Here is a 24,088-nt window from a genome sequence, read left to right as displayed (position 1 = left end):
TCAGCCGCGGAGGCGAGCCGGCGGCGAAGATCCCTCCGCCGCCCGGAGGGGGCGGAGCCTGCGGACTATTTTCCCCTCCTTCGCTCTTCCCGCCACGCCGCCTCCCGCCCGCCGGGGCCGCCGTGGTGGGGGGGTGTCTCGGGGGTGTTTCCCCCCCCCCGCCTCCCTCTCCGCCCCCTCGCAGGCAGCTGCCGGCGGCGTCGCCGCGCTCAGCGCTCTCCCCTCCCCGGCGGAGAAGGAGACGGCGCCGTGAGGGGAGCCGCAGCACCCGCCCGGGGCGGCGTGGCGCGCCCGCGCCTGCGCAGTGTGTGCGTACGCGCGGGGCGGGGGGGGGGGGGGGGGGGTGAGAGGAGGAGGGAACCCAAGATGGCGGCGGCGGCCCGGCCGGGGGGGACCGGGCAGGCCTCGGGCTTGAGGCGGGCGGATCGCGGGGCCGGTGGGGGGCCGCTCACCGCAGCCAGGCGGCGGCGGCGGGGCCGGGGGGGACCGGCGGAGCAGGTCGGCGGAGGCACCCGGGCGCTCTCGTTCCCCCCCCCCCCTTTCCCCGGGGCTTTGGGGAGGGGGGGGGCGGGCCCGGGGGCCTGTGAGGGGGGCGGCCCGGGGGGCCTGTGAGGGGGCGTCGGGGGCCTCCATGGCCCCCTGAGGGGGTCCCCCGCGGGCAGCGAGGGAACACCCCCCCCCCTCCCTCGGTGGGGAGGATGGAAGAGGGGGGAGCAGCAGCGCGGAGGGGGGCGGGTTGGGCCGAGTGGGGGCCCCGCCCCGGGGGGGTCCCCGCCTTGGGGCACCCCCCCACCGCCGGAGGGGGAGGAGGAGGCCAAGCGGGGGCCCGCGGTGGGGAATGGGGGGGTACGGAGCCCAGCGGAGACGCGGCTCCCCCCCGGCCGGCTGCCGCCCCCCCCCTAAAGCCGCGGGGGAGGAGAGGGGTCGCGGCGACCCCCCGCCCCCCCCAAAGCCGGTGGGGAGCCGCGGGGGTAAAGGCGGGGGGGACCGGGTAAGGGACCCGGTGGGCGCCCGCCGGGTGGAGGAGCGAAGCCCCCGCAAGACCCCCGAGGAACGGGGGGGCCCGCAGCGGGGGATCGCCCAGGCCCTGAGGACAAGGCCCGGAGGCCCTTTGGGGGGTCCCCGGAGCGGGGGGGGAAGCCCCCCGGGGCCCCCCCCACCGGTGGGGAAACAGCGGGGCGAGTGGGGGGACGCCTTGGTTATCGGTGGCCGGTGAACTGGAACCCCCCGAAGACTTTTTACACCCCCCCCCGAATGCCCCGTCTTCGAGCCCAGCTGGGCCGAATTCAGCGACCCCCCTGGGTTACATCGCCAAGATCCGCCCCATCGCCGAGAGAAAAGCGGCATCTGCAAGATCCGACCCCCCGCTGTGAGTATTGGGGCGGGGGGGCTCCGGCCCCGGGGGGGGGGAGCTGGGGGTCCCTGCCCCACGGGGGTGAGCGACCCTCGGGGTGTGGGCTTGGGGTTTTGCTGTGGGGTAGGTCCCCCCTGGGGGGGGTTAAGTGCCCCCTTGGGGGGGTGTTAAGTGCCCCCTGGGGGGGTATCTTCCTATTTAGGGGGGGTTTAAGTGCCCCCCCCCGGGTGGTATCTTCCTATTTAGGGGGTGGTTAAGTGCCCCCCCCGGGTGGTATCTTCCTATTTAGGGGGGGTTAAGTGCCCCCCCCGGGTGGTATCTTCCTATTTAGGGGGGGTTTAAGTGCCCCCCTGGGGGGTATCTTCCTATTTAGGGGGGGTTAAGTGCCCCCCCGGGGGGTATCTTTCTATTTAGGGGGGCTTAAACTGCCCCCCACCGAGGGGTATCTTCCTATTTGGGGGGTTTAATTGCCCCCGGGGGGGTATCTTCCCATTTCGGGGGGTAAGTTCCCCCGGGGGGGGGGGGATATCTTCCTATTTAGGGGGATTAATTTGCCCCCGGGGGGGGTAATTGCCCCCCTCCCAGCTAAACGCCTGCTGCGTCCTGAGTGTAAAATACCGCTCGGGGTGGGTAAATACCCCCCAACGCTGCTACATGGGGGGGGGTGTAAATACCCGCCTGGGGGGATAAACGCCCCGGGGGGGGAATAGCCACCTGAGGGGGGGGGGTAAATGCCCCGGGGGGGGTAAATACCCCCCTGGTTTGGGGTAAATACCTGAGCTATGGGGGTTTGCACCCACTTGGTTGGGGGGGGATTACCCCCACAGTTTGGGGGGTAAATGCGTGGGGGGGGGGTGGGTGGTAAATACCCCCCCCGTGGGGTAAATACCCCCCCCCCGGGCCGAGGAGGTGCCCATGGGCTCGGGGGGGGTCCTTGCTGGGTTGGATTTTGGGGGTGCTGCACGGTCCAGGCCCTGGGGGGGTTGTGTGTGCGAGGGGCCCCCCCCCCCAGCAAGGCCCCTCACCCGGTCACCTTGTGCTGGGTGGGGGGAGCTGACCCCAAGGAATTTGGGGTGCAGCCCTGGGGAATTGGGGGGGGGGTGGGGGTGTCTGAGTGTGTGCGTGTCCCCCCCACGCCGGCCCTCACAACAACAACAGTGACACGGCCAATATGGCTGCCACCCGCCGAGCCTTTGTCTGGCGACCGACGCGGGGGGGGGAGCCCGGCCGGAGCTGGGGGGGGGGTCCCCAAGTCGGGGCAGCGCCCTTTGGAGTAGGGGGGGTCCCCTGGAAGGGTGGGGGGGGGGCAAGGCGGGGGGCTGAGCCCCCCCCCATCGCCCGCCAAGCTCGCTCCCGCTTGCCGCCCCTCCTTCATGGTTGGTTTCCTGTTTTGGGAAGGGGGGGCTGGCCGCGTTGTGTCCCTGCTGAGGGGGGGGTCCCTTTGTCCCCCTTTCCCGCTTTGGGGGGGGCCCTGGCTCCCTTTTTGGGGGGTGGAGCGGGGAGGACAGGCCGATCCGGTCCCCCCAGCTTGGCGGGGTGGAGAAGGGCTTCCGGCGAGGGCCGGGCCCGGGCCGCGCTGGCGTCACCGGCCTCCCCGCGTGGGCCCCCCCCCCACAACGTGGGGTGCATGCCGCGGGGCTGTCCCCCACAACGTGGGGGGAGTATGCTGCTGGGGTGCCCCCCCCTTCAATTTGGGGGTGCACGCAGCTGTATTTCCCCCCCCGCCGCCTTTCCCCCTGTCCCTGCCCACGTAGGAATGGGGGGGGCCGTCGCTTGCTAACCCCCCCCCTCGTCTCCCCAGGACTGGCAGCCCCCCTTCGCCGTGGAGGTGGACAACTTCAGGTTTACCCCCCGCATCCAGCGGCTCAACGAGCTGGAGGTGAGTGGGGGGGAACCCCCTTCTCCCCCCTCCCCATCTGATTTTTGGGGTGCGCCATGGAGCTCACCCCTCCTTTTCGCCCCCCCCCCGGCAGGCGCAGACCCGGGTGAAGCTGAACTACTTGGACCAGATCGCCAAATTTTGGGAAATCCAGGGTTCCTCGCTCAAGATCCCCAACGTCGAGCGACGCATCCTCGACCTCTACAGCCTCAGCAAGGTCTGGGCGGGTTGGGGGGGGAGCACGGGGGAGGGATGCAACCGGTTTGGGGGCGCTTCATGTGCGTGTTCCCCCACTTCTTTCTAAGGTGGTGATGGAGGAAGGGGGGTACGAGGCCATCTGCAAGGACCGGCGGTGGGCTCGGGTGGCCCAACGCCTCGCTTATCCCTCGGGGAAAAAAACATCGGCTCGCTGCTGCGCGCCCACTACGAGCGCATCATCTACCCCTACGAGATGTACCAGTCGGGGGCCAACCTGGTGGTGAGTTAAAAACGGGGTGATTTAGGAGAAAAACAAAAAAAAGGGGGGGACGGCGGGCTACGGGCTGCTCCCCCGCACCACGCTGAGGGTCTCTTCGCTTCAGCAGTGCAAACACGCGGGCCCTTCGAGAGCGAGGAGAAGGACCGGGAGTACAAACCCCACAGCATCCCGCTGCGCCAGTCCGTCCAGCCCTCCAAGTTCAACAGCTACGGCCGTCGGGCTAAACGCCTGCAGCAGGAGGTGAGCGGCCCCCCAAAAAACTAACCCCGCAACACGCCTCCCCCCCTCCCTGATTTTTTTAGGGGACCCCCCCCCACACCTGTAACTCCTCCATCCCGTAGCCGGAGCCGACGGAGGAAGACATCGAGAAAAACCCGGAGCTGAAGAAGTTGCAGATTTACGGGGCCGGCCCCAAAATGTTGGGGTTGGGGCTGGTGGCCAAAGACAAGACCCTGCGGAAGAAAGGTGGGGGGGAACCCCCCTCTGGGGTGACTCGGGGGGTGCAGGGGGGTGCCTGTGACTCCCTCTTCTCCCCTAATTCTTCACCCCACAGAATAAAGAGGGGTCCTGAGTGTCCCCCCACGGTGGTGGTGAAGGAGGAAACCGGCAGCACCCGAGGCCAAGGTGGAGCCGGCGTCTCCCCGCGCTTACCTGGAGGGGAAGGAGGAGCTGCGGCACAGCCCCGAGCCCTGCACCAAAATGACCATGCGCCTGCGCCGCAGCCACAGCAACAGCCAATTCGTAAAGTACCCCCCTGCCGTGGGGCGAGGGGGACGCGACGCCGTGGGGCAGAGCCCCACCTCGACCCCTTTCTGCTTTCCTCCAGGTCGATTCCTACATCTGCCGGATCTGCTCGCGGGGGGACGAGGACGACAAGCTGCTGCTCTGCGACGGCTGCGACGACAACTACCACATCTTCTGCCTCCTCCCGCCCCTGCCCGAAATCCCCAAGGCATCTGGCGCTGCCCAAATGCGTCATGGCGGTGAGGACAGGGGAGACACGGGGACCCCCCTCACGCCCCTGGACCCCCCCTCCTTCCTGTCTTGTGTCACGTCCCGGCTGTGGGGCTGGGGACACCCCCCGTCTGGCGTCATGTCCGGTCTAGCTGTGGGGTTGGGGACCCCCAACTCATGGCCTGTCTTATCTGAGGGGTTGGGGGACCCCCGAAATTGCATCCAGTCCTGTCTGTGGGGCCGGCGACCCCCCCCCGGTGTCACATCTGTGGGGCCGGCGACCCCACCACGTCATGTCTGGGGCTGGGGGACCCCCAACTCAAACATCTCATCCCATCTGCAGAGCTGGGGACCCTTGTGCCACGTCTGTGGGGCTGGGGACTGCCATCTGTGGGGTTAGGGACCCCCGTGGTTGTGTCTGTGGGGCTGTGGACCCCCCGCCATGTCACAGTTGTGGGGCTGGGGATCCCCCAACTCAACATCCCATCCCATCTGTGGGGCTGGGGACCCCCACACTAACCCCCCTGCCTCGTGTCCCCATCCCATCTGCAGGGCTGGGGACCCCCATCTGTGGGGATAGGGACCCCCGTCTCACATCTGTGGGGCTGGGGACTCCCAGCTCAGTATTTTATCCCATCTGTGGGGCTGGGGGCCCCTGTCTGTGGGGTTAGGGACCCCCATGTGACATCTGTGGGGCTGAGGAACCCCACGCCAATCCCCCCGTCTCATATCCCATCATGTCCATGGGGCTGGATACCCCCACCTCTCGTTCCGTGTCACATCTGTGGGGCTGGGGACCCCCAACTCAGCATCTTACCCCATCTGTGGGGCTGGGGACCCCCCCCCCCCCCCCCGACCCCCCCCCACACACCCTCATCCCTCAGGAATGCAAGCGACCGCCGGAGGCTTTCGGCTTCGAGCAGGCGACGCGGGAATACACCCTGCAGAGCTTCGGGGAGATGGCCGACTCCTTCAAAGCCGACTACTTCAACATGCCCGTCCACGTGAGTACCCCCGGGACGCCGCAGGGACCCCCGCGAGCCCCCCCCAATCCCTAACGTCCCCCCTTTTTTTCCCCCCTCACCTCCCAGATGGTCCCTACGGAGCTGGTGGAGAAGGAATTTTGGCGGCTGGTGAACAGCATCGAGGAGGACGTGACGGTGGAATACGGCGCCGACATCCACTCCAAGGAATTCGGCAGCGGTTTCCCCATCAGCGACGGCAAAAGGAAGCTCTCGCCGGAGGAGGAGGTGAGCGAGACCCCGTCCCCAACCCCACGGGGGTGTCACCGTCACCCGTGGTGCCGGGAGGGGTGTGACGCTGTCCTTACGTCCCCCGTAGGAGTACGCCGGCAGCGGTTGGAACCTGAACGTGATGCCGGTGTTGAAGCAGTCGGTGCTGTGCCACATCAACGCCGATATTTCGGGGATGAAGGTGCCCTGGCTCTACGTGGGGATGGTCTTCTCCGCCTTCTGCTGGCACATCGAGGACCACTGGAGCTACTCCATCAACTACCTCCACTGGTGGGGGGCTCGGGGGGGCGGGTTTGGGTGCTGAGGGACGATCCTGGGAGGTGTCCTGGGGTGGGAGGAGGGTTTTGGGGGGGCTCCTGACCTCGTCCCCTCCCCAGGGACAAGCTAAAGATGGGGTATGGGATGAGAGGAGGGTTTTTGGGGTGCCCCTGACCTTGCCCCCCACCCAGGGGCAAGCTGAAGGTGGGGGTGTGGGGTGAGGGAAGTTTTTTGGGGTGCCACGACTCCCTAGGGGCAAGCCCACGATGAATTGTGGGGCTAGAGGAGGTTTTTGGGGTGCCACGACCCCCTAGGGGCGAGCCTAAGGTGGCGTATAGGGTGAGAGGAGGTTTTTTTGGGGTGCCCTGTCCTCGCCTCCCATCCAGTGGCAAGCTGAAATTGGGGTAGGGGGTGAGAGGAGGTTTTTGGGGTGCCGTGATCCCCCAGGCGTGAGCCCAAGATGTGGAATGGGGTGGGAGAAGGTTTTTTGGGGTACCCTGACCTCATCCCCTCCAGGGGTGAGCTCAAGCCCTGGTAGAGGGCAGGAGGAGGGTTTTTGGGGTGCCCCTGATTCATACGCCCTCAGGGGCGAGCCCAAGATGTGGTACGGGGTGGGAGGAGGTTTTGGGGCGACCCCAAGCCGTGGTACGGGGTGGGAGGAGGGTTTTTGGGGTGCCCCTGACCCTGTCCCCCTCCAGGGGTGACCCCAAAATGTGGTATGGGGTGGGAGGAGGTTTTGGGGCGACCCCAAGCCATGGTACGGGGTGGGAGGAGGGTTTTTGGGGTCGCCCCTGACCCTGTCCCCCTCCAGGGGTGACCCCAAAACATGGTATGGGGTAGGAGGAGGTTTTGGGGCAAGCCCAAGCCGTGGTATGGGGTGGGAGGAGGGATTTTGGGGTGCCCCTGAGCCTGTCCCCCTCCAGGGGTGAGCCCAAGCCGTGGTATGGGGTGGGAGGAGGGATTTTGGGGTGCCCCTGACCCCGTCCCCCTCCAGGGGCGAGCCCAAGACGTGGTACGGGGTCCCGTCCTTCGCGGCGGAGCACCTGGAAGAGGTGATGAAGAAGCTGACGCCAGAGCTCTTCGAGAGCCAGCCCGACCTGCTCCACCAACTCGTCACCCTCATGAACCCCAACACCCTCATGGCCCACGGCGTCCCTGTGAGTATCGGGGTTCCCTCAGCGCCCCCCCAAAACTCCTTTCCCCCTCCTCACCCCGAATTTTGCCCTCCGTTTAGGTGGTACGGACCAACCAGTGCGCCGGCGAGTTCGTCATCACCTTCCCCCGGGCGTACCACAGCGGTTTCAACCAGGGTTACAACTTCGCCGAGGCCGTCAACTTCTGCACCGCCGACTGGGTGAGCCCCCCTGCACCCCTAAAAACCTGGGGGTGAACCCCAAAATCTGGGGTGAGAACCCCAAATTTCGGCTGGGTGCTCCTCGGGGAGGAGGACACTTGGGAGCTCCAAGCATCGAGCCGGGAATTTGGGGTTCCGCCGCCACGGTTCGAGCCGGGATGTCTGGCTCTGTTGGGGGATGTGTTTTAGGGTACAGGGGGGTCCCCCAAATTCAGGGCTCCCCCCAAAACACCCGGTGTTGCCCGCAGCTTCCCGCCGGCAGGCAGTGCATCGAGCACTACCGACGTTTGCGACGTTACTGCGTCTTTTCCCACGAGGAACTCATCTGTAAGATGGCGGCTTGCCCCGAAAAGCTGGACCTCAACTTGGCGGCCGCCGTTCACAAAGAGATGTTCGTCCTGGTGCAGGAGGAGCGTAAACTCCGCAAAGCGTTGCTGGAAAAGGTGGGGGAACACCAGGAGAACCCCCCAAAAAATTCAGGAGGGTGCTGTGGTGGGGTTGATGATGTTTTATGCCCCCCCTCTCCCAGGGTATCACGGAGGCGGAGCGGGAGGCTTTCGAGCTGCTGCCCGACGACGAGCGACAGTGCGATAAATGTAAGACGACGTGTTTTCTCTCGGCGCTGGCTTGTTACGACTGTCCCCAGTGCCTCGTCTGCCTCTACCACATGGACGACCTCTGCAAGTGCCCCCGCAGCAAGCAGTACCTCAGGTGGGGGGATCCCCCACGATTTGGGGGGGATGTGGACACGGTCTTCGGGTGCTGTGGGACTTGGTGGGCCTGTAAGAGGGGATGTGGGGAGGGTTTGGAGGTGCTGGGGGCCTCGGTGTGCCCCTGGAGGGGATATGGGTATGGTTTGGGGGTGCTGGGGTCCTCGGTGTGCCCCTGGGGGGGGATATGGGTATGGTTTGGGGGTGCTGGGGGTCTCGGTGTGCCCCTGGGGGGGGATATGGGTATGGTTTGGGGGTGCCGGGGGCCTCGGTGTGCCCCTGGGGGGGGATATGGGTATGGTTTGGGTGTGCCGGGGGCCTCGGTGTGCCCCTGGGGGGGTGCATGGGTATGGTTTGGGTGTGCCGGGGGCCTCGGTGTGCCCCTGGGGGGGGGCATGGGTATGGTTTGGGGGTGCCGGGGGCCTCGGTGTGCCCCTGGGGGGGGGCATGGGGAGGGTTTGGGGGTGCCGGGGGCCTCGGTGTGCCCCTGGGGGGGGATATGGGTATGGTTTGGGGGTGCCGGGGGCCTCGGTGTGCCCCTGGGGGGGGATATGGGTATGGTTTGGGGGTGCCGGGGGCCTCGGTGTGCCCCTGGGGGGGGATATGGGTATGGTTTGGGGGTGCCGGGGGCCTCGGTGTGCCCCTGGGGGGGGATATGGGTATGGTTTGGGTGTGCCGGGGGTCCCGGTGTGCCCCTGGGGGGGGATATGGGTATGGTTTGGGGGTGCCGGGGGCCTCGGTGTGCCCCTGGGGGGGGATATGGGTATGGTTTGGGGGTGCCGGGGGTTTTGGTGTGCCCCTGGGAGGGGATATGGGTATGGTTTGGGGGTGCCGGGGGCCTCGGTGTGCCCCTGGGGGGGGATATGGGTATGGTTTGGGGGTGCCGGGGGCCTCCGTGTGCCCCTGGGGGGGGATATGGGTATGGTTTGGGGGTGCCGGGGGCCTCGGTGTGCCCCTGGGGGGGGATATGGGTATGGTTTGGGGGTGCCAGGGGCCTCGGTGTGCCCCTGGGGGGGGATATGGGTATGGTTTGGGGGTGCTGGGGTCCTTGGTGTGCCCCTGGGGGGGGATATGGGTATGGTTTGGGGGTGCTGGGGGTCTCGGTGTGCCCCTGGGGGGGGATATGGGTATGGTTTGGGGGTGCTGGGGGTCTCGGTGTGCCCCTGGGGGGGGATATGGGTATGGTTTGGGGGTGCCGGGGCCTCGGTGTGCCCCGGGAGGGGGCATGGGGAGGGTTTGGGGGTGCTGGGGGCCTCGGTGTGCCCCTGTGGGGGACACATGGGGAGAGTTTGGGGGTATCATCACCCCCCTTTTCCAGTGGGGGGGACAGACATGGGGCCCCCCCGGGTGCCCCAGCAGCCCCACCATGCCCTGTGGGGGGGACGTGGGCACGGTTTGGGAGTCCTGTTTGCCCCCGCCATACCCTTGGGGTGGGCCGTGGGTACAACCAGGGGCTCCCAATGACCCCCCAACCCCTGTGGGGGGGTGGCGGACCCCCCAAACCCCTCCTAACCCCCCCCCAGGTACCGCTACACGCTGGATGAGCTGCCGGCCATGCTGCACAAGCTGAAGGTGCGAGCCGAGTCCTTCGACACCTGGGCCAACAAGGTCCGCATCGCGCTGGAGGTGGAGGACGGCCGCAAGCGGAGTGAGTCGGGGGGCCACGGGGGGGGTTTTGGGGGGGGGTTTGGGGTGCAGCGCTGACCTCCCCGCCTTGGCTGTGCCTGGTCAGCGCTGGAGGAGCTGCGGGCGCTGGAGTCGGAGGCACGGGAGCGCAAGTTCCCTGAGAACGAGCTGCTGCATCGCCTCAAGGGCTGCCTGGGTCAGGCCGAGCGCTGCGTCTCTGAGGCCCTGGGGCTCATCAGCTCCCAGGAGACGGGGTGAGTGTCCCCACGGTGTCCCCCACGGTGTCCCCAGCCTTTCCTTCCTGTCCCCGGCAGCTCCGTGTCCCCATCCTGGCTCCTTTCGTCTTTTTCCTGTGTCCCTGTTCTGTTGTCTTGGGCCGCTGCCAGTCCCATGTCACTCTTTTGGCTTCCCCGTGTCCCCATCCCGTCCCCCAGTGTCCCCCAGCCACCCCCGTGTCCCCGTCCCGTCCCCCAGTGTCCCCCAGCCACCCCCGTGTCCCCATCCCGTCCCCCAGTGTCCCCCAGCCACCCCCGTGTCCCCCATCCTGTCCCCCAGTGTCCCCCAGCCACCCCCGTGTCCCCGTCCCGTCCCCCAGTGTCCCCCAGCCACCCCCGTGTCCCCATCCCGTCCCCCAGTGTCCCCCAGCCACCCCTGTGTCCCCCATCCTGTCCCCCAGTGTCCCCCAGCCACCCCTGTGTCCCCCATCCTGTCCCCCAGTGTCCCCCAGCCACCCCCGTGTCCTCGTCCCGTCCCCCGTGTCCCCCAGCCACCCCCGAGTCCCCGTCCCGTCCCCCAGTGTCCCCCAGCCACCCCTGTGTCCCCCATCCTGTCCCCCAGCCACCCCTGAGTCCCCATCCCGTCCCCCAGTGTCCCCCAGCCACCCCCGAGTCCCCGTCCCGTCCCCCAGTGTCCCCCAGCCACCCCTGTGTCCCCCATCCTGTCCCCCAGTGTCCCCCAGCCACCCCTGTGTCCCCCATCCTGTCCCCCAGTGTCCCCCAGCCACCCCCGTGTCCCCGTCCCGTCCCCCAGTGTCCCCCAGCCACCCCCGTGTCCCCATCCCGTCCCCCAGTGTCCCCCAGCCACCCCCGTGTCCCCCATCCTGTCCCCCAGTGTCCCCCAGCCACCCCCGTGTCCCCGTCCCGTCCCCCAGTGTCCCCCAGCCACCCCCGTGTCCCCATCCCGTCCCCCAGTGTCCCCCAGCCACCCCTGTGTCCCCCATCCTGTCCCCCAGTGTCCCCCAGCCACCCCTGTGTCCCCCATCCTGTCCCCCAGTGTCCCCCAGCCACCCCCGTGTCCTCGTCCCGTCCCCCGTGTCCCCCAGCCACCCCCGAGTCCCCGTCCCGTCCCCCAGTGTCCCCCAGCCACCCCTGTGTCCCCCATCCTGTCCCCCAGCCACCCCTGAGTCCCCATCCCGTCCCCCAGTGTCCCCCAGCCACCCCCGAGTCCCCGTCCCGTCCCCCAGTGTCCCCCAGCCACCCCTGTGTCCCCCATCCTGTCCCCCAGTGTCCCCCAGCCACCCCTGTGTCCCCCATCCTGTCCCCCAGTGTCCCCCAGCCACCCCCGTGTCCTCGTCCCGTCCCCCGTGTCCCCCAGCCACCCCCGAGTCCCCGTCCCGTCCCCCAGTGTCCCCCAGCCACCCCTGTGTCCCCCATCCTGTCCCCCAGTGTCCCCCAGCCACCCCTGTGTCCCCCATCCTGTCCCCCAGTGTCCCCCAGCCACCCCCGTGTCCTCGTCCCGTCCCCCGTGTCCCCCAGCCACCCCCGAGTCCCCGTCCCGTCCCCCAGTGTCCCCCAGCCACCCCTGTGTCCCCCATCCTGTCCCCCAGCCACCCCTGAGTCCCCATCCCGTCCCCCAGTGTCCCCCAGCCACCCCTGTGTCCCCCATCCTGTCCCCCAGTGTCCCCCAGCCACCCCTGTGTCCCCCATCCTGTCCCCCAGTGTCCCCCAGCCACCCCTGTGTCCCCCATCCTGTCCCCCAGTGTCCCCCAGCCACCCCTGTGTCCCCCATCCTGTCCCCCACGTCCCTCAGCCCGCCCCACGTCCCCATCCCAGCCCTCCCCTGTCCTCCCGGCTCCCAGCCACCCCCATGTCCCCCACCCCGTCCCCACCGTCACCCCGGGAGTGACGTACCCCCGCGCGACTGCAGGCTCCCAGCGCCTTCGCTGACGGTGGAGGAGCTCCGCGCCTTCCTGGAGCAGATGAACCAACTGCCCTGCGTCATGCACCAGATCGGGGAGGTCCAGGTGAGCCGGGGCGAGGGTCCCCCTCCGCGTCCCCCCGCCCCAAACGTCCTCACTGGGGGGAACGACGCAGCGTCACTCGCGCTGTCCCCACGCTTCTAGGCCTTGCTGGAGCGTGTGGAGGCTTTCCAAGCGGAGGCACGGGCAGCGCTGGAGTCGGCCCCTCCGGGGCCGGGGGCTCTGCGGGGGCTGCTGGAGCGAGGGGCCCGGCTGGGTGTGGAGGTGCCGGAGAGCCGGCGGTTGGAACGGCAGCTGGCCCAGGCCGCTTGGTTAGAGGAGGTGACGGCCACCCTGCGATCCCCCCGCGCCCGCGTCCCCCTCCCCGTCATGAGGGGTCTCATCCAGGCCGGACGGACCGTCGCCCCCAGCCCGGCCGTCGACGTGGCCATGGCCGAGCTGCAGGAGCTGCTCACCATCGCTCAGCGCTGGGAGGAGAAGGCTCAGATGTGCCTGGAAGCCAGGTCAGGATGCGGCCCCCGCGGCGGGGGGAGGTGGGGAAAGGGGCTGGGGGCCGCGCCCTGGGGCGCAGAGGGGCTGGGGGCCAAATCCCACAGCCCCCCTGGGTGGGTTAAAGGGGCCAGGCTCAGACGTGTGGCCCCTGGGGGGTGGGATAAAGGGGTTGGGGGCTGCCCCCCCCCTGTCTCTAGGGGGGAATAAAGGGGTCAGGGCTGCCCCCCGTGTCTCTAGGGGGGGTAAAGGGGTCAGGGCTGCCCCCCGTGTCTTTAGGGGGGAATAAAGGGGTCAGGGCTGCCCCCCGTGTCTCTAGGGGGGGTAAAGGGGTCAGGGCTGCCCCCCGTGTCTCTAGGGGGGGATAAAGGGGTCAGGGCTGCCCCCTGTGTCTTCAGGGGGGAATAAAGGGGCCAGGGGCTGCCCCCCGTGTCTCTAGGGGGGGATAAAGGGGTCAGGGCTGCCCCCTGTGTCTTCAGGGGGGAATAAAGGGGCCAGGGGCTGCCCCCCGTGTCTCTAGGGGGGGATAAAGGGGCCAGGGGCTGCCCCCCATGTCTCTAGGGGGGGATAAAGGGGCCGGGGGCTGCCCCCCATGTCTCTAGGGGGGGATAAAGGGGCCGGGGGCTGCCCCCCGTGTCTTTAGGGGGGATAAAGGGACTGGGGGCTGCCCCCTGTGTATCTAGGGGGGGGATAAAGGGGTCAGGGCTGCCCCCCGTGTCTCTAGGGGGGGTAAAGGGACTGGGGGCTGCCCCCCACACCCTCGGGGAGCGGGATAAAGGGTTGGGGTTCGGCTGTTGCTGTTGCCAAGGGAATCTGGGCTGGGGCCGGGTCCTTGGGGGGGTCCAGACCTGCGTTTGTGGGGGTCTCTGGGATCTTCCGGGGTGGGGGTCGAGCGGCCGTCCGCCTGGGTTCTCACCCCCTCCCCGCAGGCAGAAGCACCCCCCGGCCACGCTGGCTGCCATCATCAAGGAAGCGGAAAACATCCCGGCTCTCCTGCCCAACATCCAGGCGCTGAAAGAAGCCCTGGCCAAGGCCCGCGCCTGGATCGCCGACGTGGAGGAGATCCAGGTGGGCTCCGGGGATCCCCCTTTTGCGCTGGGGTGGGGTGGGGGGCTCTTAAACCACCCCCCCCACCACCCTTACGTCCCCCCCACCCACAGAACGGCGACCACTACCCCTGTCTGGATGACCTGGAGGGACTGGTGGCGGTGGGTCGGGACCTACCGGTGCGGCTGGAGGAGCTGCGGCAGCTGGAAGTGCAGGTCGGCACAGCTCATTCCTGGCGGGATAAAGCTTCCCGTACCTTCCTGAAGAAAAATTCCTGCTACACCTTGTTGGAGGTGGGTGACAAAAGGGGGGTGACGAGGACCCGGGCGGGGAGGTTCCAGGGGAACCGCGTCGACCCCATTTATATCCCCGTAGGTGCTGTGTCCCTGTGCCGACGCCGGCTCCGACAGCAGCAAGCGGCTGAAGTGGCGGCAGGAGCCGGGGCTTTACAAACTGGACGCCGAGAGCTTGGGGCTGTCGGCGCAGGATCTCCGCGACCCCGGCGCCGTGGTGAGCAGGGCTTTTTTTTTGGGGGGTGGACAACAGGCTGTGGGGCACCCCACATTCCCCCCACCGCCGCTCACGTCCCTCTTTTTTCTATCTCCTCAGATCGTGGCGTTTAAAGAAGGGGAGCAGAAAGAAAAGGAGGGGATGCTCCGGTTACGCCACGCCAACGCCCAAAAAGCCGCGCCGCCCCTCCCGGGTCCCGGACCACCCTCTTGCGTCTGCGGGCAACCGGCGAGCCCCGGCATGCTGCAGTGCCAGCTCTGCCGGGACTGGTTTCACGGTGCTTGCGTAGCTTGGCCTCGCTTGGGCTCTCAAAAACCCTCTCCGGCTTGGTGGGAGTGGGACGCCAAATTTCTCTGCCCTCTTTGCCAACGATCGCGGCGTCCCCGGTTGGAAACCATTTTGGCGTTGCTGGTGGCTCTGCAGAAGCTTCCGGTGCGGTTGCCGGAGGGCGAAGCCTTGCAGTGTTTGACCGAACGAGCCATCACTTGGCAGGACCGTGCCCGTCAGCTCCTCGCTTCTCCCGACGTAGCCGGGCCTTTGGAGCGGTTGGCGGCTCTGCGGCATCGCCTGCACGGGGACGGGGCCGGCGCCTTGCGGGAGGCCAGCCGCAACGAGCAGACCAAGGTTGGGGGGTGCGGGGTGCTGGTTGGGGGGCTGGAGGAAGGGTATTGGGGTTGTGGGGTGGGTATTGGGACTGGAGGAGGTGTGGGGCTGGCTGTGGGGTGGGTTCTGGGGTTGTGGGGTGTGTGTTGGGGCTGGAAGAGGTGTGTGGGGCGGGCTGGAGCGGAAGGTATTGGGGTTGGGGGGCTGGCTGTGGGGCTCTGGGGAAGGTATTGGGGTTGTGGGGTGGGTATTGGGGCTGGAGGAGCTGTGGGGCTGGCTGTAGGGGAGGTGTTAGGGCTGGAGTAGGTGTGGGGCTGGCTGTGGGGTGGATTCTGGGGTTGTGGGGTGGGTATTGGGGCTGGAGGAGCTGTGGGGCTGGCTGTGGGGTGGGTATGGGGGCTGGCTGTGGGGCTGGTATTGGGGCTGTAGGGAAGGTATTTGGGGCTGGGGGGCAGGTATTGGGGCTGGGGGAGGTGTGGGGCAGCGCTGTGGGGTGGGTGGTGGGGCAGGGGGAGGCCGAGCCCCCCCCCCACGGCCGTGCCCCCCATCTCCAGGTGTCGGTGGAGAACGGCGATGCCCCCAGCCCGGAGAAGAACGGCCCCCTGCCCTCGGGTGAGTGGGGTCTGGGGGGCTTTGGGGGGGCCCTGGGGGGGTTTGGGGGATCCCCTGGGATCCACTGGATCCCCTGTGGGTCCTATGGATCCCCTGTGGGCCCAGGGAAGGCTGTGGGAGTCCGGGGATCCCATATGAGCGCAGGGCGGGGCGGAGAGATCCGGTGGATCCCTTGTGTGTACCGGGGGGTGCTGTGGGATTCTGGATCTATAGGGGTCACATAGGATCCCGTGGGAGGACAGGGACATTGTGGGATTCCAGGGATCCCACGTGAGCGCAGGGGGCTGAGTGGGACACCAGGGATCCCGGGCGAGCACAGGGGTCACTATGGGATCAACTGGATCCTGCGTGGCTCCTACGGATCCCGTCTGAGCACAGGCCACACTGCAGGACTCTGGGGAGCCTGTGTCAATCCCACGTGTCCCTGGGACCCGGTGGATCCCGTGTGAGCCCGGGGATGCTGCGGGACTCTAGGGATCCTGTGGATCGCATGGGGGCGCAGGGGCTGCTGTAGGATTCTATGGATCTATAGGGCTCGCATAAGATCCCTGTGAGCGTAGGGACAATGCGCAACTGCAGGGATCCCACGCGAGCCCCATGGATCCCATGTGGGTGCAGGGGCCACCGTGGGATCCAGTGGATCGGGGGGGGGGCACTGTGGGATTTGAGGGATCCTGTGCAAGCCTCGTGGATCCCGTGTGGCGCTGGGGCACCCGGTGGATCCCATGGGAGCGTAGGGGACACCGTGGGATCCAGTGGCTCCCTTGTCAGTATAGGGGGTACTGTGGGGCTCCAGGGATCCCATGTGAGCCCCGTGGATCCCACGTGTCCCTGGGACCCAGTGGATCCCACGCCAGCCCCAGGGATCCCACGGGGGCACAGTGGGACCCAGTAGATCCCGTGCGAGCGCAGTGGCGCTGCGGGGCCCTGTGGATCCCGTGTGAGCCACAGGGGTGGGGTGGGACTCCGGGGATCCCCTGTGATGCTGGGGGGACCCAGTGGATCCCCTGTGAGCCCCATGGATCCCCGGTCAGCACAGGGGCCACTGTGGGATCCAGTGGCTCCCTTGTCAGTATAGGGGGCACCGTGGGGCTCGAGGGATCCCATGTCAGCCCTATAGATCCCTCATCAGGACAGGGACAACACGGGATGCCAGGGACAACACGGGATGCCTGTGAGCCCAGTAGATCCCCTGCGCTGCTGGGATTGAGTGGATCCCATATGAGTACGGGGGACACTGTGGGACTCTAGGGATCCCGTGTGAAGCCCTATAGATCCCGTGCCAGCCCTATAGATCCCGTGCCAGCCCCAGGACAACACGGGACTCCAGGGATCCCACCTGGACCCTGTGGATCCCCTGCGGTGCTGGGACCCAGTGGATCTTGTGTCAGTGGCCCCTGGGGGCACAGTGGGGCTCAGGGGATCCCGTGGGAGCCCTGTGGATCCCATATGTTCCCCGTGTGTGTGGGGGGGGGCAGTGTCCAGCATGTCCCCGTGCTGTGGCGCTCCCCGGTGACACAATGCGGCTGCGTCGTGGTACACGGTGTCACCACGGTGTCCCCGTACCCCCCCCCCCGGTGAGGCCGTGTCCCCGCGCTGTGGTACCACGGTGTCACCGCAGCGTCCCCCATACCCCGCCGGTGACGCCGTGTCCCTGTGCCCCCGGTGACGCGGTGTCCCCGCAGAGCTGGAGGCGCTGAGCGCGGCGCTGCCGCGGCTGCAGGGCCCGGTGCTGGAGCTGGCGGAGGGGGCGCGGCGGCCGCTGGAGGAGCTGATGATGGAGGGCGACCTGCTGGAGGTGACGCTGGACGAGGCCCAGAGCATCTGGCGGCTGCTGCAGGCCGCCCGCCCGCCCCCGCTCCCCCTCTTCCGCCTCCTCCTCGAGGTACGGGGGGGACCCCGAACCCCAAAAATTACCTCCCCCACTCTCGGGACCCCAGAACCCCCCAAAAACCCTCTCCGGAGACTCAGAACACCCCCTGACCCTCCCCAGAGCTCCAAAGCAGCCCAGAACCACCCCAGACCATCCTGAGGGATCCTAGAACCCCCCCAAAGCCTCCCTAGAACCCCAAAACCATCCCAAACCATCCTGGGAACCCCAGAACCCCCCAAAAACCCTCTCTGGGGACCCAGAACCCCCCCGACCCCGCTCCAGAGCCCCGAAGCGTCCCAGGGACTCCAGAACCGCCCCAAACCATCCTGAGGGATCCTAGAACCCCCCTAAGTCCTCCCTAGGACCCCAAAACTGTCCCAAACCATCCTGGGGACCCCAGAACCCCCCAAAAACCCTCTCTGGGGACCCAGAACCCCCCCAAACCCTCCCCAGAGACCCAAAGCATCTCAGGGACCCTGGAACTTCTCCAAAGCACTTCCAGGACCCTAAAACTTCCCAAAAAAACTCTTGGGACTCCAGAACCACCCCAAAACTGTCCCAGAGCACCCTGGGGACACCAGAACCCCCCCAAAACCATCTCTGGGGACCCAGAACCTCCCCAAACCATCCTGAGGGACCCTAGAACCCCCCTAAATCCTCACTAGGACCCCAAAACTGCCTCAAACAATCCTGAGGGACCCCAGAACCCCCCAAAAACCCTGGGTGGGGACCCAGAACCTCCCCAAACCCTCCCCAGAGCCCCAAAGTGTCCCAGGGACCCTGGAACTTCTCCAAAGCACTTCCAGGACCCCAAAAGTTCCCCAGAAAACCCTTGGGACCCCAGAACCACCCCAAAACTGTCCCAGAGCACCCTGGGGACCCCAGAACCCCCCAAAAACCCTCTCTGGGGACCCAGAACCTCCCCAAACCCGCTCCAGAGCCCCAAAGCGTCCCAGGGACTCCAGAGCTGCCCCAAACGGTCCTGAGGGACCCTAGAACCCCCTCCAAAGTCTCCTCAGGACCCCAAAACTGCCCTAAAGCACCCCCCAGAACCCCAAAACTTCCCCAGAAAACCATTGGGACCCCAGAACCACCCTAAAACTGCCCCAGAGCTCTTTGGGGTCCCCAAAACTGCCCCAAGGCCTCCCTAGGACCCTAAAACTGTCCCAAACCACTCTGGGGACCCCAGAACCACCTCAAATCATCCCCAGGACCCCAAAACTGCCCAAAAGTGTCCCAAAGCACCCTGGGGACCCCAGAACCACCTCAAATCACCCCCAGGACCCCAAAACTGCCCAAAAGTGTCCCAAAACACCCTGGGGACCCCAGAACCACCTCAAATCACCCCCAGGACCCCAAAACTGCCCAAAAGTGTCCCAAAACACCCTGGGGACCCCAGAACCACCTCAAATCACCCCCAGGACCCCAAAACTGCCCAAAAGTGTCCCAAAACACCCTGGGGACCCCAGAACCACCTCAAATCACCCCCAGGACCCCAAAACTGCCCAAAAGTGTCCCAAAACACCCTGGGGACCCTGGAACCCCCCAAAGCATCCCCAGGACCCCAGAACTGTGCCAAACCACTCTGGGGACCCCAGAACCACCTCAAATCACCCCCAGGACCCCAAAACTGCCCAAAAGCATCCCAAAACACCCTGGGGACCCCAGAACCACCTCAAATCACCCCCAGGACCCCAAAACTGCCCAAAAGTGTCCCAAAACACCCTGGGGACCCTGGAACCCCCCAAAGCATCCCCAGGACCCCAGAACTGTGCCAAACCACTCTGGGGACCCCAGAACTGCCTCCGCCACCCTAGAGCCACCCCAAACCATCCCCTGGGATCCCAGAACCCCCCCAAATCATCTCTAGGTCTCCTGTTGACCCCCCAAACTGCCTCGGGGACCCCAAAACCAGCCCCACACTGCTCCCCTTGCCCCCTCCCACTTCCTCCTCCAGGTTAGGGTCCCCAAAATCCCACTTGGGGGGCCCACGCTCCTCGCCTTGCCCCCTTCCGCCGCCTCCTCAAGACGGGGGTCCCCAAAATCACCTCAAACCTCCCTGGGGGCTCCAAGCTCCTCCTTCCCTTGAACTCCAGGGGACCCCCCCGCCCCAATTCTGGGGGGGCCGTTGGTTGCTGATGGGGTGTCCCCCCCTCTCCCCAGCTGGAGCAGGCGGAGCGGCGGGGGGCTCGCGCCCGTGGCCGGGACCCCGAAAAACGTCGGAAACGCCGGGCGGAACGGGGTGACCTCCCCCCCCTGGCCAAGGAGGAGCTGGAGCCAAAGAGGAGTCGGGGTCCCGAGGGGGGGACCCCCCGGGACAGCCCCCCGCCCGGCCCCCACACCCCGGGGGTGAGTGGGGGGGCAGTGCTGGGGGGGGTTATAGGGGCCCATCTCCTTGGGGGGTCGCAGGAGGAGTGTAGGGGGGGGCTGTGGGGTGTGGGGGGGTCCCAGGAGGAGTGTAGAGGGACTATGGGGTGGGGGGGTTCCCAGGAGGAGTGATGGGGGGGCCTATGGGGTGTGGGGGGGTCCCAGGAGGAGTGTAGAGGGACTATGGGGTGGGGGGGGGTCCCAGGAGGAGTGTAGGGGGACTATGGGGTGGGGGGTGGGGCCAGGAGGAGTGTAGGGGGACTATGGGGCGTGGGGGGGTCCCAGGAGGAGTGTAGGGGGACTGTGGGGTGGGGGGAGTCCCAGGGGAGCATAGGGGGTGTTATGGGGTGTGGGGGGGGTTTTGGGGGTTCGGGAGGGTCCCAGGAGGAGTGTGGGGGGACTGTGGGGTGGGGGGAGTCCCAGGGGAGCATAGGGGGTGTTATGGGGTGTGGGGGGGGGTTTGGGGGTTCGGGAGGGTCCCAGGAGGAGTGTGGGGGGGCTGTGGGGTGGGGGGAGTCCCAGGGGAGCATAGGGGGTGTTATGGGGTGTGGGGGGGGGTTTGGGGGTTCGGGAGGGTCCCAGGAGGAGTGTGGGGGGGCTGTGGGGTGTGGGGGGGGGGGTCCCAGGAGGAGTATGGGGCCGGGGGCACAGTGGAATTGTGGGGTGCAGCCCCAAAGTCAAGGGGGGCTTACGGGGTGCGTGGGGGTGTGTGATGGGTGTGGGGTTATGGGGTGCAGGGCAGAGGACCCCCCACAACCCGGGCGGGGGGTGTTCCCCATGGGGTTTTGGGGTGACACCCCCTCTCCCCCCCCCCCCCCCCAGGACTCGTGACGCGGAGCCCCCAGCTCGGATGGACGCGCCCGCCGGCGGCGGGGAGGGACTGGGGGGGGCCCGTGCCGTGCCCCCCCCCACCCCCCCGGGCCCCCCAACCCCTCCGGACTTTGGGGGGGGGGGGGCGCTCCCCCCCTTCCCCCCCCCCCGCGATGTAATTATTTGAGTTGATTTCTTTTGTATCGTTAAGGCCCGGGGGCGGGGGGAGCCACACACACAGATGGGGGTCCGGGGGGGTCCCCCCAAACCGGGGGGGGGGGGACGGGGGGACACCCCCAACCAGCACAGCAGGGCCAGCCCCTCCCCCCCCCACACCGGGTTTTTTATAGGATTGGGGGGGAGGGGGGGGGCGGATTTGGGGCCCCCCTGCCCCCCCCCCCCCGCCGACACTAACAGTCTCGGGCTCTTTGTAGCGGGGCGGGGATGGGGGGGGCCTTATTTTATTGTATTATGATTTTTTTTTATTATTATTAAACTTTGGAGGCTAAAAGGGATTTGGGTGATGGAAGGGGGGCGGATTCCCACCCCCCCCCCAAAAACTGCCTGCGCGGACACGTGGGCCGCATTCACACTGCGCATGCGCCGGGGAAGGACGGGCACTGCGCGGTAAGCCGCTTCCCCATTGGCTGCGGTCTCCGCCAATGGGCGGGCGGGGAGGGACGAGGCCGCGGGCAGGTGGCGGCGGCGCGAGGCGGCGGCCATTGTGTCGTCCGCTGAGCGAAGCCTGGAGCGATTGCCTGCCCCGACCCTCCCCTGAGGTAAAAAAATCTCTTCTGTGAGGTAAAATCTGCCTTTCTTGAGGTAAAAATCCAATTTTCTGAGGTAAAATCCCACTCCCTGAGGTGAAAAACGCTTTCCTGAGGTAAAAAACCCTCTTCTGTGAGGTAAAATCTGCTTTTCCTCAGGTGAAAATCCCCTTTTCTGAAGTAAAATCCCCCTCCCTGAGGTGAAAAACCCTCTTTCCTGAGGTATAAACCCTCTTCTGAGGTAAAATTTACCTTTCCTGAGGTAAAGATCCTCTTTTCTGAGGTAAAATCCCCCTCCCTGAGGTGAAAAACTCTCTTTCCTGAGGTATAAACCCTCTTCTGAGGTAAAATTTACCTTTCCTGAGGTGAAAAAATCACCTTTTCTGAGGTAAAATCCCAATCCCTGACATAAATATTCCTTTTTTTGAGATTAAAACACCCCTTTCCTGAGGTAAATAATTGTCTTTCCTGTAGTAAAACCGCTCCTCTGTAAGGCAAAATTTACCTTTTCTGAGGTTAAACCCCCCCCACTTTTTCCTGATGTAAAATCCCCCTCTGTGAGGTAAATACCCCTTTTTGTGAGGAGAAATCTTCCTTTTTGAGGACAGCCCCCCCGAGCAAATACCCCTTTTCCTGAAGTAAGACTCCATTTTTGAGGTAAAACCCTTCCCTTTTTTTTTTTTTGAGGGGGAAAAGGCTTTTCTTTTTTGAAGTAAATATCTCATTTCCTGAGGAAAACCCTCCTTTTTTGAGGCCCCCCCACCCCCCCCAAGATAAACAGCCCTTTCCTGAGGAAAAGAGTCTTTTTTTTGAGGAGAACTCCCTCCTTTTTTGGGGAAAAACACTCTTTTTTTTTGAGGGAAACCCCCCCTTTTTTTTTTTTTTTTTTTGAGGGAAACCCCCTCTTTTTTTGAGGAAAACCCATCTCCTTTTTTTGAGGAAAAAATCCCTTTTGAGGAAAACCCCCTCCTTTTATGAGGGAAAAAAAGTTTTTTTGAGGAAAACACCTCTTTTTTGAGGGAAACCCCTCTCTCTCTTTTTTTGAGGGAAACCCCTCTCTCTCTTTTTTTGAGGGAAACCCCTCTCTCTCTTTTTTTGAGGGAAACCCCTCTCTCTCTTTTTTTGAGGGAAACCCCTCTCTTTGAGGGAAAACCCTCTCTTTTTTTGAGGAAAACACCTCTCTTTTTTGAGGGAAAACCCTCTTTTTTTTGAGGGAAAACCCTCTCTTTTTTTGAGGGAAAACCTTCCCTTTTTTTTTTTTTTGAGGAAAAATCGTCTTTTTTTTTTTTTAGGCAAACCCCCTCCTCTTTTTTAGGGAAAACTCTCTTTTTTTGAGGGGAAAACCCACTTTTTGAGGAAAAAACCATCTCTCTTTTTGACGAAAACCCAATTCTTTTTTTCTGGAGGAAAACCACAATTCTTCTTTTTGAGGAAAACGCACCTTTTTTTTTTGAGGAAAACGCACCTTTTTTTTTTTGAGGAAAACGCACCTTTTTTTTTTTGAGGAAAACACACTTCTTTTTTGATGTAACAACCCCCCACCCCTTCCCTGAGGTAATTCCCGCCCCCAGTGACGGCGGGTAAGCGCCCCCCTCCGGCGGCGGGGCTTCCTTGCGGCCCGGCGGGGGGCCGGGTCCTAGAGCCCGCCGACACAGGCCATCTCGTCGGCCAGCTCCTCCTCGGCCGGCGGCCGCAGCGGTTCCTCGTCGCTGTAGACGACAGCAGCGGCGGTGGCGGCGGGGGGGGGCGCGGGCCGGCGGCGGGTGAGCAGGTCGGTAGCGGCGCTTTCCATCTCGTCCATCGTCATGTCGCAGGCGTCGGCGATCTCCCGTTTGGCCACGGCCACGAATTTGGGATCGCGGGCGAACAGCCCCAGCCCCTCCGAGATGAGCACCTGCGGGGGCCGGAGGCAGCTGGCACCGGCTGGGCGGCTGCCGGGGGGCGGCCCGCCCGTGCCCGCGTCCCGGCCCGTCTCCCCCCCCGCCCCGCGCACTCACGGCTTCCACCAGGCTGTCGGCCGAGCCGCGGGCCAGCGTGTCCCGAGGGCCGCAGGGCCGCAGGCGGAGGGGCGCGGGGGCCCCGCGCTCCCCCACGAACCAGCGGGAGAGCGGGGGGAGGCTCCCCCCGCCGCCGCCGCCCGCCCCCCGCGGCGGCGGCCCCCCCTCCACCAGGATGAGGGGCGCGTAGAGGACGTGGCCGCGGGTGGGGGCCGTGGCCCAGGCGTGCGTGGAGCCCCCCAGGCGCCACGTCTCGGAGCTGCCGTAGCCCTGCGGGGACAGGAGGAGGAGGAGGAGGAGGATGTCACGGGCGGGTGCGGGGCGTGACACGCCTGTCCCCCTCCCTCTGCCGCGCCTGGTGGTACCTGGGGCCGCGCGGGGCCCGAGGGGTTGTAGGTGCCCGGGATGGGCTCGTCCTCGCAGCTGCCCTGGCGCCGCAGGCACTGGATGGTGAAGGAGGGCTTCCGGCCTGGGGAGGGGAGGGGGGGGGCCTCGCTCAGCGCCCCCCGGCCCGGCCGCGGAGGGGAGGGCCCCACTGGAGACCCCGCCCCTCCCGCTGAGCCCCGCCCCTACCTGCGGGCGTCGGGGGCAGGAGCCGGCGCCGCTTGAGCTGCTGCCCCTCGAGGGCGCCGTTGTGGAGGGCGAAGTGCCGGGGGGGCAGCGGCAGCGACCCCCCCCGCGGCCCCTCCGCGGCCCAGCGCGCGGGCGGGGGGGCGACAACGGTCCCCAGCGGCCTGGGGAGGGGGGCGAGAAGGCGTTGGGGGGGGCTGATGCCCCCCCATCCCACCGCCCCTTCCCCAGTTATAGGGACCCCCCCAGTGGGGGGGGCTCCCCAGGTATTGCAGGGGGCGCGGCGGTACCTGTCCCCGCCCCAGCGGTGGCGGGGGGCCGAGCCCTCCGGGTCCTCTTCGAGGCTGCCGTCCCCCGGCTCCCCCCCCGGCTCCTCCCCG

General features: G+C 66.3%; 2 protein-coding genes across 2 annotated transcripts in view; one reads left to right on the top strand and one right to left on the bottom strand.

Moving 5' to 3' along the window:
• Window positions 1–1,216: 1,216 nt before the first annotated feature.
• On the top strand, window positions 1,217–20,395 carry LOC132320925 (lysine-specific demethylase 5C-like; the record flags this gene model as incomplete). The annotated part of the gene is given in 32 exon segments (XM_059834568.1): window positions 1,217–1,294; window positions 1,296–1,331; window positions 1,334–1,369; window positions 3,156–3,233; window positions 3,328–3,450; window positions 3,539–3,625; window positions 3,628–3,715; window positions 3,818–3,951; window positions 4,014–4,199; window positions 4,272–4,337; window positions 4,339–4,452; window positions 4,538–4,665; window positions 4,667–4,694; window positions 5,550–5,669; window positions 5,757–5,915; window positions 6,007–6,188; window positions 7,171–7,333; window positions 7,411–7,530; window positions 7,779–7,973; window positions 8,060–8,241; window positions 9,764–9,888; window positions 9,973–10,120; window positions 12,012–12,108; window positions 12,208–12,566; window positions 13,482–13,620; window positions 13,713–13,892; window positions 13,975–14,109; window positions 14,209–14,733; window positions 15,267–15,324; window positions 17,010–17,209; window positions 19,361–19,546; window positions 20,387–20,395. Coding segments are annotated over 32 exon segments (4,464 nt in total), but the record flags the coding sequence as incomplete, so codon positions are not given.
• Window positions 20,396–22,777: 2,382 nt separating this feature from the next.
• The window catches only part of CACNA1F (calcium voltage-gated channel subunit alpha1 F), a 25,696-nt gene continuing 24,385 nt past the window's right edge, over window positions 22,778–24,088 (bottom strand). Inside the window, exons 44-48 of the mRNA XM_059834566.1 lie at window positions 23,999–24,081; window positions 23,712–23,872; window positions 23,504–23,607; window positions 23,139–23,408; window positions 22,778–23,035 (exon numbers count right to left, since the gene is read on the bottom strand). Of these exons, the coding sequence (XP_059690549.1) occupies window positions 22,778–23,035; window positions 23,139–23,408; window positions 23,504–23,607; window positions 23,712–23,872; window positions 23,999–24,081 (876 nt within the window). The remainder of the gene's footprint in view (window positions 23,036–23,138; window positions 23,409–23,503; window positions 23,608–23,711; window positions 23,873–23,998; window positions 24,082–24,088) is intronic.

This window comes from Gavia stellata, unplaced genomic scaffold (assembly GCF_030936135.1).
Source record: "Gavia stellata isolate bGavSte3 unplaced genomic scaffold, bGavSte3.hap2 HAP2_SCAFFOLD_814, whole genome shotgun sequence".
Classification (NCBI taxonomy): Eukaryota; Metazoa; Chordata; class Aves; order Gaviiformes; family Gaviidae; genus Gavia; species Gavia stellata.
The sequence above is the reverse complement of the archived record's forward strand: the minus strand, read 5'-3'. Positions and strand labels throughout refer to the sequence as shown.